Source organism: Priapulus caudatus, unplaced genomic scaffold, assembly GCF_000485595.1.
Source record: "Priapulus caudatus unplaced genomic scaffold, Priapulus_caudatus-5.0.1 Scaffold1051, whole genome shotgun sequence".
NCBI classification, from domain to species: domain Eukaryota; kingdom Metazoa; phylum Priapulida; class Priapulimorpha; order Priapulimorphida; family Priapulidae; genus Priapulus; species Priapulus caudatus.
The window spans coordinates 91568-107062 of NW_014578112.1; the positions used below are offsets into that span (position 1 = coordinate 91568).

Genomic DNA, 15495 nt, shown 5'->3' on the forward strand with positions numbered 1-15495 from the left:
GATACCGTTCAGTGTAAATATGCCCGTCATTCTCCATCAGTGGTCATCTCAGTACTGAATCTGCTCTATCACTGATGATTCTGTTCTTCTCCACAGCGGGTCCAGTACTTCATATGTCCTCCCCACTCCACTAGGCTTTTTTGGCCCCCAACTTGTTCCCGCACCTAACATCAGGTAATATTACTAGTATTAGAAGTATAATGATGAATCTGTAAATACTTCTATCAATTATCACATAGCCAGAATGTGTGTCAGGGTGTATATAGAAAGCTATAGCCAGATGGCTGCATAATACAATCTCTAATGTCAGCAATTACACACTTACAGCTGATGGATGTCTAGGCCTGTGACCAAAACACTCCAGCGACTAACATCATTTCCTGCCTCTGATGGTTTTAACTGCCCGATACGCCGGAAGGCCCTCCCCGCGCGCCGCGAGCTCCGCGCCGACACCGGCGCTCGCTCCACATCCCAACCACCGACGCAACTTGACCCCCGGCGGCCGCGACACCGCCACTGTACCGCCACCGCCATAACAAAAACAAACCCCCCAACAGCCCACCTCGCACAACTCTACACACACCAACCCCCAAGTCCCCAGCCACGTCAGAAGTTGTTTCCACAATCTCAGGATCTTCTCTGCCTCCAGACCCTAAAATTAAATTACATACACATTTACATTCAATACATCACTTTACTGATGTTAGAAAACAATAATAACAGCAATATAAATTCAGTTCAACAGCTATACCCTAACTTTTTCCAATAGCATTACTCAATTTCCCATTGAGATAGAAAAGGACCATATACCTGTCACAGTGACCTCTACATCCTCGCTTACAGGATCATCATTGGTTGTCTCACATCTGTAAGTTCCCTCATCTGAATTCCTGATATTAGTAACCGTTAGTGTAAATATGTCCTCATCTCCATCAGTGTCCATCTCAGTACTGAATCTTCTATCACTGATGATTCTGTCCTCACCGCGGCCGTCAGTACTTCAATGTCCCTGCCATCCACTAGCTGCCACTCAACCTGACAGGAGTTAAGATTATAGGTATCAAGAGTAGATCGACAAAATGGTTAGGTGAAACGCTATGGCATAGCCATACTTGAAGATCTGTTAAATGCTTATAGTTATTGAGCTTTTGAGCTTGTGGTAGTGAATACAAGTATCTATAAATGAAATCTTGGACTTACAGTTGATGAAGTAAGGCCGAGTGACAAAACATTCCAGGACCAAATCGTTGTCTGTCCTGACAGTTTTGTCAGACGTAATATCCACAATCTCGGGATCCCTCACTACCTCCAAACCTGTAATTTAATCAGACATATTCATGAATTCCATAGCATAAATAATCATGACAAAAATAATGTAGGACAATAACAATAACAACACTAAACAATCCTTATTAAACAGGTACATGTACATTTTAGTTACACAGCTTGTAAGTCTGCAAACAACTTGATTATAAATATTATAGATACGTGAGGTGCGGGAAATAACTATACCTCTAACAGTGACCTCCACATCCTCGCTTACAGGATCATCATTGGTTGTCTCACATCTGTAGGTTCCTTCGTCTGAATTCCTGATATTAGTAACCGTTAGTGTAAATATGTCCTCGTCTCCAGCAGTGTCCATCTCTGTGCTGAATCTTCTATCACTAATGATTCTGTCTTCGCCACGGGTCAGTACTTCAACGTTCCTCCCATCCACTAGCTGCCACTCAACCTGAGAACAGTTAAGGAGTGTTGGAAGCATACTAACAAATTACACCAGTAGGTTAAAATGAATGTAATGATGTATGAAATGTATCAGAAGCATAGCAATAAAACAGTAAAATCTGTAAGTAAACTGGTAAAGAAATAGGTCGTTCCAGAGTTGTATGAGTGGTTACTATAGTTAAGAGCTTGTTAAAATGCAATACTAGTATCTACTATTAAAATCTTGAACTTACAGTTGATGAGTCAAGACCAGTGACATAACATTCAGTTCTAATCATTGCAGTTCTGACAGTTATAAATAACAAAAAACATCAAATATTTAACCACCACACGCACTATGTTTACATAATGGCGTCTCTCAAAATGGTCCGTGACATCACATAACCTCGATATAGTAACAATAACTATTCAGGTGTCTATTACTGGGCGCCGAATTTGAAATGGAATATGTTATTGAATGTATTTCTATGTATAAAAACGTTACAGAAGTTACTTCAATTGTCCTTTAAGGAGAAATTAAATATGTATTGGCTACTCTTCAATTCATAAAGGTAAAACCACGCTCTGCATTGATTAGGTTGACAAATATGTGTGGAACATACCGTTGTAGAGCCTGACAGTCCTCGCACAAAGCACTCCAGATTGAGAGTTTTTCCTGTTCTCACAGTTGTTAATCGAGATATGCTAGTTATCGTTGGGTTACTAGTACTTGATCTCAATCTAGTGAAGAATCCTGTCAAGCTCTGGTCAGCTAAACCTGCAAGAAAAATAGACATCTCACACACCAGACTAATGTTCATGAATACACATTTATTACCTACTACAGGCAATATACCATTCAATTTTACAATTCGGAAAAATTGCATAGGTACACCTTTATATAACACATTAATATTTCATATTATTAACATGGTAAAGTAAATACAATACAGTAATTTGAAAACGTAATACACATAGCACAGGGGAAAACATGCACTAGAATAGTTTGAAACACAGTTTTACCTTTACATTTAACCTATACTGCACATCTTATTGTTATTAACTACATACAAAAATCTATATTGTATGTTAATCCTAAATTTGCACATAAAAATCCATTACAACTAGCAATTTAAAACTGTTACCTCTAACTTCAACTGCAACACTTTGCATTATAGGGTGATCACTAGTTGTTTTACAAATGTAGGTGCCTGCATCATCAGGGTTTAAGCTATATATGTTGAGGTTAGAGCTGAAAAGTAAATTTAGCTAAGGATTACTGATTGTGCTCATGATTTATTGCATCAAAAGACTATGATGAACAAAACCCATCTAGTAAAATTAATATAATCAATAATAACTACCTTCAATATAAAATCAAAGTTGTCTTTGGTCTTTGTTTAACATAGAAAGATACCAACTTAAAACAGGAAACAATTAAATCAAAACTCATATCATCACAATAACTATCAGATCATATTCCATCCACTGCATATTACCAATGAGGACTAACCACATTGTTGTATTTATTCAAGTTATCTTATTTATTATCATATCATCTTATTATTATCTTATTTTTAGGCCGTAGCTACGCGTCCGGTTAACAGATGCCCAGCTCCCAGGCTCTGCGTCCAGTCATCCATTTCCTATGTCAACCCAACTATATTTTTTTCAGTAGAAACACTAAGCAATAATTTTTTGCCATATTATTTCTTACCGAGTAATAATTAAGTAAAATCGTAGTTAAGTATCGTTAAAGGCTCACAATGCGCATCCAAACGCTAATTTCTCCAGTACTAGACTAGCAAATACTTCGTGGCATGCATAATCACACTACCTTATGACAAAATAAACTAGTTAGTGTAAATATGTCCTCATCTCCATCAGTGTCCATCTCAGTACTGAATCTTCTATCACTGATGATTCTGTCCTCACCGCGGGTCAGTACTTCAATGTTCCTGCCATCCACTAGCTGCCACTCAACCTGACAGGAGTTAAGATTATAGGTATCAAGAGTAGATCGACAAAATGGTTAGGTGAAACGCTATGGCAATAGCATACTTGAAGATCTGTAAAATGCTTATAGTTATGAGCTTTGAGCTTGTGGTAGTGAATACAAGTATCTATAAATGAAATCTTGGACTTACAGTTGATGAAGTAAGGCCAGTGACAAAACATTCCAGGACCAAATCGTTGTCTGTCCTGACAGTTTTGTCAGACGTAATATCCACAATCTCGGGATCCTCACTACCTCCAGAACCTGTAATTTAATCAGATACATATTTCCATAGCATAAATAACATGACAAAATAATGTAGGACAATAACAATAACAACACTAAACAATCCTATTAAACAGGTACATGTACATTTTTAGTTACACAGCTTGTAAGTTGCAACAACTTGATTATAAATATTTATACTGTGAGGTGGAAAATAACTATACCTCTAACAGTGACCTCCACATCCTCGCTTACAGGATCATCATTGGTTGTCTCACATCTGTAGGTTCCTTCGTCTGAATTCCTGATATTAGTAACCGTTAGTGTAAATATGTCCTCATCTCCATCAGTGTCCATCTCTGTGCTGAATCTTCTATCACTAATGATGCAGGGATCTTCTCCACCGCCAGAGCCTTTGAAAAAAGTAATTACACGCACACTTTTCTCAAAAATATCTCATCAAATAAAACAAATAAGTGATAACGAATATGTTTAATGCACCGGTATATATTGAAATAAGCAACAACTGTAATTAATGTTCTTTAAACTATATCATTGCAATATTCATAGTTTTACAGTCAAAATGAATGAGTTCACAGGGTTTTATGTTAGAAATTGTGTTTTAGTTTTTTGGTCTAAGAAAGTAAACACCTTTCCATACAAAAATACTATTTCTTAACCCTTACACGATTTTTATCTTGTTCATCAAGAACAGTTTCCTGGCGCGAGCAAGCCCACAGATGTGTAACAAATACATTCACACGCTAAAACACCCATACCTCTCCACCAGTGTACCTCCACATCCTCGCTTACAGGATCATCACTTGGTTGTCTCACATCTGTAGGTTTCCCTCGTCTGAATTCCTGATATTAGTGACTGTTACGAGTAAACCACATCCCTCATTTCCAAACTTGTCCCCATCTCAGTGCTGAATCTTCTATCACTGATGATTCTGTCTTCATTACGTGTCAAACACTTCAATGTTCCTCCCATCAACTAGCTGCCACTCAACCTGATGGCAGTTAAGAAGAATGCATTAGAGACATAATAGCAATGTTTACATGTTAGGAAACATAGTTCACAAAATTAAGTCTTGATTTAGGAAGACATAAAAACTAATCATCACACATAAAAGCTAATTAAATAGTATAACTATATTACTAGAATGCGACCCTTATAAATACATTAGTTTAAATATCCTCCCTAGATGGGGTGCCACTATAGTTCATTTTATTTCAGTCTGGTAGTTGATATAAATAGCTGATCACTGACTAGTTGATAGCTACACATGTGGAAATATATTTAGTTTTAAACCACTGATAGATATCCATTCTTTGTCAAAGCTATAGTGCCGAGGATAAGTACATACATTACAAAACGCTCAATGCACGCACACATGAACACAATATCATAGTGGCTGCCTTCCATTAACTATTACTAGAAATATAATGTGATTTTATCCTTCTTCAAACATTGACGTTAATGATCTGCCATAAGTCTGTAAGTGCCATACCATGTGGTAGTATGCAATGTTACTCAAATTTACAGAGAAATTGCTGTTGTGTCTTTGTTTAGGAGTAACTGTTTGCCCACACACTATGTAGGTTACTAGGTTGCAGCTATACGCTGTGGTGTATGAATATGTAAATTATATACGGAGCAGATGAGCACCTACCCTCAATCAATATAACTTTAACATTATATACGATATATCTATTAGTAACAATTGTAACAAAGATGCTCGCACTTACAGTTGATGAGGTGAGAGCCTGTGACGAAGCATCTCCAGTTCCAAATCATCACCTGTACTAACAGTTGTGTCAGATGAGATCTCCACAATATCAAGATCTTCTCCACCTCCAGACCCTGGAAGCATGAGGAATTTCATAAATATATATGAAAATGTTGAAGTCGGTTAAAAACCCAATAATTCTAATACAATAAACAACAAAATTTTTATAGCATTTTTTATTTATATTATACCTACATATTAGACCAGAAAGTAATCCGTACCTCTCACATTGACCTCAACGTCCTCGCTTACAGGGATCATCATGTTGGTTGTCTCAACATCTGTAGGTTCCCCATCTGAATTCCTGATATTGGATATAGTCAATACAAATATTGTCTTTCAGTCTCCAGACTTTCCATCTCAGTGCTGAATCTTCTATCACCTGCGTAATTCTGTCTTCACCACGAGCTCAATACTTCAATGCTTCTCCCATCGACTAGCTGCCACTCAACCTGCTAAATTGATTATGTTTATTTTGGTGGGGATTAAATTATATTATATGTTCTGTTGAGCCCTTTGGTTTTAACAGGCACATGCCAGTCTGCTATAACGTGTCAAGTTCTTTTCGCGCTTACTGCTGAGGATGTTTAGGCCTGCTAACGAAAGGCATTCCAGGACGACATCACTTGCTGCACTGACGGTTCTATCAGCCTGTAATCTCACAATCTCTGGATCATCTTGTCCGCCAGATCCTACAGAGCACACATTAAATTTTACATCATGACAATAATCATTCCAGATTAACCATACGAGCAAAAAAGAAATAGTGATGTACGTCTTATAGCCACAGCACAGAATTTTGCGAACGTTTTGTATATGAAATGTATGAATATGTCCACTGCATTGCTAATAGGAACATGATAGCTAAATTTACGTAAATAAAAAAAAATATTGAATTATACATTTTTTTTTTATTAAAGGTATGTAAATATCATTAAAAATACACCTACATGGAACTAAAGTTTCACAAATAAAATTTTATGATGAATTTGACAAGATTAGACATACTGGCTTCCAATAACATACATACATTCTCAAATATTCACCAATAAATGACCTCTCTAATTCTTTAAACTGTTTAAATAAAATAAAAATTGCGTTGCCATTAAAAAATTACATTTTATTCACATTACCTCCTACAGTAAACTTCCACATTCCTTGCTTTACAGGCATCATCAATTGGTGTCTCACATCTCTGCGTAGCGTTCCCTCGTCTGAATTCCTCGATATTAGTAACCGTTAGTGTAAATAATGTCACTCGTCTCCAGCAGTGTCCATCTCTGTCGCTGAATCTTCTATCACTGATGATTCTGTCTTCACACGGCGTCAGTACTTCAATGTTTCCTGCCATCCACTAGCTGCCACTCAACCTGGAGAGCAGTTATGATTATTAGTTTTGGAAGCGCATACTAACAAATATACAACCAGTAGGTTCAATGAACAAGACCACAGTAATAATATGGCCTATGTTATGTGTTTATTTAAATATAATTTCCTATAATTATCCGGTTTTGTAAGAAAACATTAGACTTACAGTTGTGAGGTGAGATCAGTGACAAAAACATTCCAGAACTAAATCGTTGCCTGTCCTTAACAGTTTTGCAGATGTGATCTCTACAATCTCCAGGATCTCCCTGCCTCCAGAACCTTGAATTGAAATAAATACATAATTTCAAACAACAATGATTTTACATATGTTGGAATATCAGCATATAATAATAACGAGATCCTGAATAGGAACATAATGTTCATTGAGAAAGTTTTAATAATTTTTTCTACGGAAATGTGCTCTTCCAATTTTTAAAATTGCGGGGATAGATCGATGCCTTACCTTCACAGTGACCTCACATCCTCGCTTACAGGATATCATTTTGTTGTCTCACATCTGTAAGTTCCCTCAATCTGAATTCCTGAGTATTAGTAACCGTTAGTGTAAATATGTCCCTCATGCTCCATCAGTGGTCAGTCTCAGTACTGAATCTGTCTATCACTGATGATTCTGTTCTTCTCCACAGCGGGTCCAGTACTTCATATGTCCTCCCCACTCCACTAGGCTTTTTTGGCCCCCAACTTGTTCCCGCACCTAACATCAGGGAAGTATTACTACGTATTACGCAAGCTATAATGATGAATCTGTAAATACTCTCTATCAACTATCACATAGCGCACGAATTGATGTGTCGGGTTGTATTATAGAAAGCTATAGCCAGATGGCTGCATAATACAATCTCTAATGTCAGCAATTACACACTTACAGCTGATGGATGTCTAGGCCTGTGACCAAAACACTCCAGCGACTAACATCATTTCCTGCCTCTGATGGTTTTAACTGCCCGATACGCCGGAAGGCCCTCCCCGCGCGCCGCGAGCTCCGCGCCGACACCGGCGCTCGCTCCACATCCCAACCACCGACGCAACTTGACCCCCGGCGGCCGCGACACCGCCACTGTACCGCCACCGCCATAACAAAAACAAACCCCCCAACAGCCCACCTCGCACAACTCTACACACACCAACCCCCAAGTCCCCAGCCACGTCAGAACGTCTGTTTCCACAATCTCAGGACTCATGTCTCTGCCCTCCACGACGCCTAAAATTACAATTCACATACACCCATTTACATTCAATGACAGCACTCTTACTCGATGTTTAGAAACAATAATAACAGCAATATAAATTCAGTTCAACAGCATATCCCTACACTTGTTTCCAACTAGCATTACTCGATGTATCCCATTTGAGATAGAAGGACCATATACCCTGTCACAGTCAGACCATCCTAACATCCTCGGCTTACACGATCCGATCATTGGTTGTCTCACATCCACTGTAAGTTCCCTCAATCTGAATTCCCTCGCATATGTAACCGTTCAGTGTGATGATTCTGTCTTCATCGCGGGTCAGTACTTCAATGTTCCTGCCATCCACTAGCTGCCACTCAACCTGACATCAAGTAAAATTACTTATATTAGCAGCACATGCCATTACAAAACTTAAATACTAATATATTAATCGTTACAAAGCCAGAATAATGTATGTCAGGGAATATATATAGGTAATATGGGGGTATTCTTCCATAGAATATACCATCGAATTCAGCACATTAACATGCACACTTACAGTTGATGATGTCAGGCCAGTGACAAAACACTCCAGGACTAAATCACTGCCTGTCCTGATGGTTTTGTCAGAAGTGACCTCCACAATCTCAGGGTCCTCACTACCTCCAGAACCTAAAGATAATTGAGGTATGGGTTAGTTCCTTGTTTATGTTTCACACTGTATCTCATACTGTCATACAAATAGTTAAGGTAAGCAATATAAGATTTGAATCAAGTTTTGAGTTCCACCTAACGTATTGTTTATGTTTCTAGTACGTACCACTCCCAACATTGACCTCGGTCTCCAAGCTCTCTTCACTGCTGCCTGTTATTTCACACCTGTACGTGCCAGAGTCAGATCTCTGTGTGTTTGTGATCTCAAGCACAAAGATTTCTTCACTTCGAAAGCCCTCAACAATGATCGAAACCCTCCTGTCACGGACCTCGACATCTTCTCCCCGGGTAAGGACAGTCACATCTCTACCCTCCACTTTTTGCCACTCAATCTATAGAAACATAAGGTAGAGTAACATGCATACACCTTCCACTTCATTCACTATGTGTTGCTTCAGGTAAATACAAAGGCATCAAGGAAGTGGTAAGATAACATGTCATCAATCTATACAAAAAGGTTTCACTGCAAGCTAGTGCATTTACATGTTAAATAGAATTGCCTTACTAAAAACAGGTACTGTTAATTCCAGAAAAGCTTAATAAGTTAATGCATTTACTTACTGTTTCTGAACCAAGGTCTGTTACAAAGCATTCCAGTATTAACTTTGAATCTACTTGGACATTTGCTCTTGGGCTTGGTGAGACTTCTGTGATTTTTGCATTAGTTGCTCCACTTGCTGTGATAAAACATGCATTTAACACTAAATTAAAAACAGTGAATGATTTACATTACAAACTTCACAGATAGGTCTTTATTTTCTACTAACATTTGTGCACATACACATACAACACATACACATGCATGCACGTATGCACAGATGCACTTACACTCACAAACATATATCCTTACTACAAATTTAACATATAACAACAAGCACAATAATAAAGCAATAGACTGCATTAGTATTCAGTCAATTCATGTCATATACAATGCAGGTGTTAGTAATGTACATAATGCAAACCTCTATTGCACATTATCTTACACATTAGCTTATACATGATATGTGGCATCTCTATAGCTTTCTTATAGCTATGGATGTAAAATGCATGGAACTCAATTATGTCACAGTTTCATTTTTAAATTGCAGTAAATATATACAGCCACATAAATTTGTATTTGATATCACATCATCACAGTATTCATTGAACAACACATAAATACAAATACTTACACCTGACTGACAGTACAACATCTTCATGGTCCGGATTCGAATTTGTTGTCTCACACCTAAATGTTCCGGCGTCGTCTCGCAAGACAAGTCGCAAGGTTAATGTGAAAACATCGTTGCCCTGGTCTCTCTCCCTGTCTATGGATAGTCTGCGATTCACTGCCACAATTCGGGTGCCTCTAGTCAGTACCGTTACCCTGTTATTGCTATCAACCTTTTGCCATTCAACCTAAATCATGAAAGTGCCCGAAATGGTAAAGTAATGCAAGGAAAAATTTAATGATTTGTAATGCCTAGTCGTCCAATGTAGTTGTAAACATTAAATAGATAGGAAGCCATCTGCACTGTTCAGGCAGATGAAAACACGAGTTCAGTTTTCCTACAACTCAAAACATCATTTCTCGGTTTTCCATCTTGATTTTATGCATGCATACTCAGCATTAGCTTAAGAATTACTATAATATCAGCAAAAAATGCTGCATGGTTTTAATTAACATTTTACAACGACTATAAACCAGCTTACTACATTGGCCTCCTATAAGAATACGCTTTCAGAGTAATGGGTCCTGGATAAAATATTACCACAGACTAGCATAGAAAACTTACTGTGTTATCTCCTAAATTCATTACTGTACACTCAATGACCATGTCTTCATTGGTCCTCAAGTTCTGTCGTGGGGAGATGTCAACAATTTTAGGATTATCTGTCGAATCTGTGAAACAAAATTTTGGGAAATAAAGAGCAGCAGCTAATGTAATTTATACCATAGTATAATGTAGCTTGGCATAGAGCTACTGTAAAACAGAAACTAATCAGAGAAACTCTTATCAACAATTTGGCAAACATAGCCTAAGCAACCCTACTAACAACACTGAATAGCTGGTCCAATAAAGCATCATCACGAAGTCACATTCTGGTGGCTTTTTGTTTAGATTGCTAAGTTAGATTGTATACACATGGCATAGTATACATCATAACATTACTATAATCTCTGCAAATTCATTAATGTAAATTATAACACGATTTGTTCAAAAAACACATGGACTGTCATGCTGCTTACAAATTAAAGCCAACAAACAGACACAGAAACAACCATGACAAACATTAACTGCAACGATGGCATACCACTAAGGCTGACAACGACGTCGTCGCTCACAGGATCGCTGTCGGTCGTTTTGCACCGATAACGTGAGGCATCTTCCTCAACGCTTCTGCGGATGCTGAGCGTGAAAATCGTCTCATCGTCATTCGACGTGTCTTCATCAATACTGATGCGTCGTTCCGTCGAGATGACGCGTGTGCCCCGTGTCAGTACTGTCACACTGTCATCACTGTCAACCGTCTGCCACTCGGCCTAGAGGTAAAATGATCTAGAGGTAACTTAATGATCTTTGCTCAGGAATTGTTCATATTTTAGTTTAAAACGTTAACATTTATTATGGTACCTTATCACAATAATAGTTCACAAACAGCTAACATGTAAATGTTTGATAACATTTACCGTCTCTCTTCGTGAAAGATCTGTGACATGGCATTTAAGCGTCAGTGTTCTGCCAACAGTGAGAGTCGTATCTTCTGAGATTTCTACAATCTCTGGTCCTGAAGATGAACGGTCATCTGGAAATTATGAAAAACAAATAAATTTTAATGGATCAATACAGTTGTACCTCACATTTAGTAATGTTCAGTTCGTTTATTAGATTTCAGCACATAAAAAAGAATTCGGGCAACCCTATGCAATAAAAACGTGCTTGAATTTAAGAAGCCATATGCGACGATATTTAAATGCATTTTAACTGCTCATTTTACGCACAGTGGTATTTCCTAGTCTCATTTAATGTATAAACTGTAGAATCTGTGTAACTGACAAAAATATCATTATTTCATGAATTTGCTACGAGACCAAAACTGACATGGACTGATATGCCATTTGCTGTTTGCCCAGCAGTTTAAGTGTAGATAGCCAAACAAGAAACCATCACGTAGACTTACCAAGGCAGTTGTAAATGACTCTGGCGTACTTCTTTGTCCCACTGCATGGGTCACCACCCATTTGCGAGTTACTCGCTCTAATTTGGCAACTGCGCTCATCATCACAGGCATCCCGGAACTTTTCAAGCACAGTGTCGCGTACAGACGTGTATGTGCAACTCCTGCCCGATGTTTTACTTTTGCATATGTCAGCGGCATTATTCTCGCGACCGTATTTGATATCAGTTAGCTCTATCGTCTGCCTGTTACGACACTGAACTGTCTCGGTTTTATCCTCGCAGATGATCTGTTCCTCCTCTGTGGTAGCACGAGTGGCCCTTACTAAAAAAAACATCATTCAAGTTAGGAGAACAATAGAACAAAATTTTCTTTAAAAGTCATAGTATAAAATACCTTTTTAATACACAAATCAAAATCTTTGTGCTCAAAAACGCGATTACTGCTGAATCGCATGCATTCATTAGCCACTGCTAAAAGTTTGTTTTTCTGCAAGGAAAGATAGAAATTGGAGGAAGAGCCAACGAAGCAATTTTCAGCATTTCCCCTTTCTCTTTCTTAGCATTCTTCACATGCCAAGATATCTTCAGCCCCACACATCTTTTACTATTCATTGTTCACCTTCTACGGTCAGATCCAGTGAGCGTTCTGCAGGAGTATCAATATTAACTGTGAGACACGTATATGTAGCAGAATCACTTCTGCGAACATCGCTAATCATCAGGATGTAGGCGTCGCTGCGACGACCCATCTGCTTTTTGATGCTCATCCTACTGTTGCTCGATATCTTCTGATCATCCTCAGTGAGTAGCTCAGTGACTAAACCTGCAGATGACTGAACAGTTCGCCTCCATCTCACCTGAAATGTGAAAATGTTTATAAATTTGTAAGCACTATGTGTGCAGGCATTCAAAAATACTATCACACACCGACCCACTCATGAGAAATGAGCATATCAAATCACATACTAGCACACTGACACAACACAAGCACACATCCATGCACGCATGCACGCACACACGAACACGCACACACATACTACACCAAACTACCCACGTGCGAATGTTCACACCTAAGCATGCAGCCATGCGTGTTTTGATATTCTGTAATGTTTAATAAAGCTGATGTTACAATTACAATTAGAACACTATACAACTCCAGCCTCTGTTTTCTAAGTCATGCACGCATGCACGCATGCACACACACAAACACTGATTACCAACACAGCCAATCAAAAGCTCAAGGTGCTTACCAATCCATCAACAAGTCCGGACACAAAGCACTCCAGTTCTACAGTTGCCCCAAACCTGACAGACATGTCTGGCGATATATCTACAATTTCTGGTTTTTCATTGCTGCTACTACCTAGAAAACACCAATAATATCCATTACTAACAGCATTTTACAAAATCTCGACAATAAATTATTCGAGTATACGTGAATTCACAACCCAATCAAAAACGTGAAACACAGTTCAATTTGCAAGGGTAATGGTTACTACCTCTAACAGAAACATCCACCGTCTTGCTATCTGGTGTTTGGTTTGTGGTTTCACACTGATAGGTGCCTTGATCGGACGATGTTATCTCAGATAATGTCAACACAAACACGTCATCATTGCCAGAGGTATTGACATCAATATCAACACGACTGTCTTCCAATATCACTTTGGTGCCTTTGGTCAATGTTACGTAATTACGCCCTTCTTTTTTCTGCCACTCAACCTACAGAGAAATTTAATGCTGTATGAATGATGATGTGTATAATCTTGATTTTTCAAGTTGCACACAAAAGAATAATTTTTATGATAAACACTTGCTAATTTTCACCCTTGAGAATGAACGAAAACTGCACTATGAAACAAACCATACAATCTTACCATTTTGAAACATATACGGTCTGAACACAGATAAACATAGAATCTCTTTGAAAACATTACTTACACATGCTTGGCATCTATAGAAAATTAAACAGGATATTTCTATACACAAACATAATACAATCTGCTTGTTTACTGCCAGATAGTTTCAATTCCCGACAATGCTACTGACGTGAGTGATATTAAAGGAAAATTGAAGTCAAATTTCATAACTTCTGTAACGTTTTTATACATAGAAATATAATACATTCAATAACGTTTGTTCCATTTCAAATCCGGCGCAGCATATTTAGTAAGTAAACACATGAATATTTAATCTAGGTCATGGTGACGTCAGCGTGGACCATTCTGGAACGACGCACGCCACGCTAAAGCTGAGTGTGTGTGATGTCAAGACAGAAGCGATTAATTCTCGAATGATTCTACTGGGGATCTACTCAGGATGAATATGATAATTTATAGTTGATTTACCAGTATCATGGATATAGGTTTGCTAGCCTGGCATGAATATACACAAGAAGAAATTGAGGGAGGAATCGTCGTGAAAAAGCAACGCCGAAGAGTCGCACACAAACTTCTCAAGGAATCAGAAACAGGACAACATGGCGGAATGGGAAGCTTTGGTAGCCAGATAGGGACTGTAGCGGGACAAGTACTGGTGCTTTTGTAGTGTTTGTGAATTAATGAGTACGCACGACTTAATGTCATATGCTGCCCCATGAGAATGAAAAGACCAGCGGTTATGATAGACCATGGGTCGACGCGTAGAGCGGAGGTGAGTTCATGCGTAGTAACTGTTTCACCGGGCTTATCACGCGTCCGGTCAGAATCATCAGGTATCTACGGCAGTCCATGTATATTTACTGCGTGAATGCATTACCAACACAGGAATAGTGTATGTACATGAATTATAGGACACTTAACAGGCTACATGTTTGTGTCTGGTTGCACATGTATAAATACAGCATGGACAAATAACAAAAAAACATTCAAGTATGTAACAACCACACGCACTTATGTTTACATAATGGCCCGTCTCTCAAAATTGGCCGTGACATTGCACATAACCTCGATATAGTAACACCCTTAAGCTATTCATGTGTTATTTACTGAGGCGCCGATTTTGAAAGCGAATCATGTTAGTTTGAATGGTATTTCTATGTATTAAAACGTTACAGAAGTTACATTCAGATGTGCTCCTTTAAGGGAGCAAAGTTAAATATGTATTGCCGCTAGTTTCTCTGTCAATTCATAAAGGGTAAAACCACGCTCTGCCATTGAGTTAGGTTGAGGGGAAAATATGTGCGTGGACACATGACCGTTGTAGAGCCTGACAGTCCTGCGCACAAAGCACTCCAGATGGGAGAGTTTGGTCTGTTCTCACAGTTGTTAATCGAGATATGCTAGTTATCGTTGGCGTTACTAGTACTTGATCTCAATCATAGTGAAGAATGCCTGTCA

At 38.5% G+C, this 15495-nt stretch overlaps 1 protein-coding gene across 1 annotated transcript in view; it reads right to left on the reverse strand.

Moving 5' to 3' along the window:
* LOC106815149 (muscle M-line assembly protein unc-89-like) overlaps positions 1–15373 on the reverse strand; it is a gene marked incomplete at its 5' end in the record, with an annotated part of 69224 nt that extends 53851 nt beyond the window's left edge. Inside the window, 14 exon segments of the mRNA XM_014819582.1 lie at positions 1513–1621; positions 3578–3691; positions 8842–8954; positions 9103–9328; positions 9558–9673; positions 10169–10394; positions 10772–10878; positions 11292–11520; positions 11668–11783; positions 12159–12479; positions 12777–13014; positions 13408–13520; positions 13657–13879; positions 15354–15373. Of these exon segments, the coding sequence (XP_014675068.1) occupies positions 1513–1621; positions 3578–3691; positions 8842–8954; positions 9103–9328; positions 9558–9673; positions 10169–10394; positions 10772–10878; positions 11292–11520; positions 11668–11783; positions 12159–12479; positions 12777–13014; positions 13408–13520; positions 13657–13879; positions 15354–15373 (2271 nt within the window).
* Between the last annotated feature and the right edge of the window lie 122 nt (positions 15374–15495).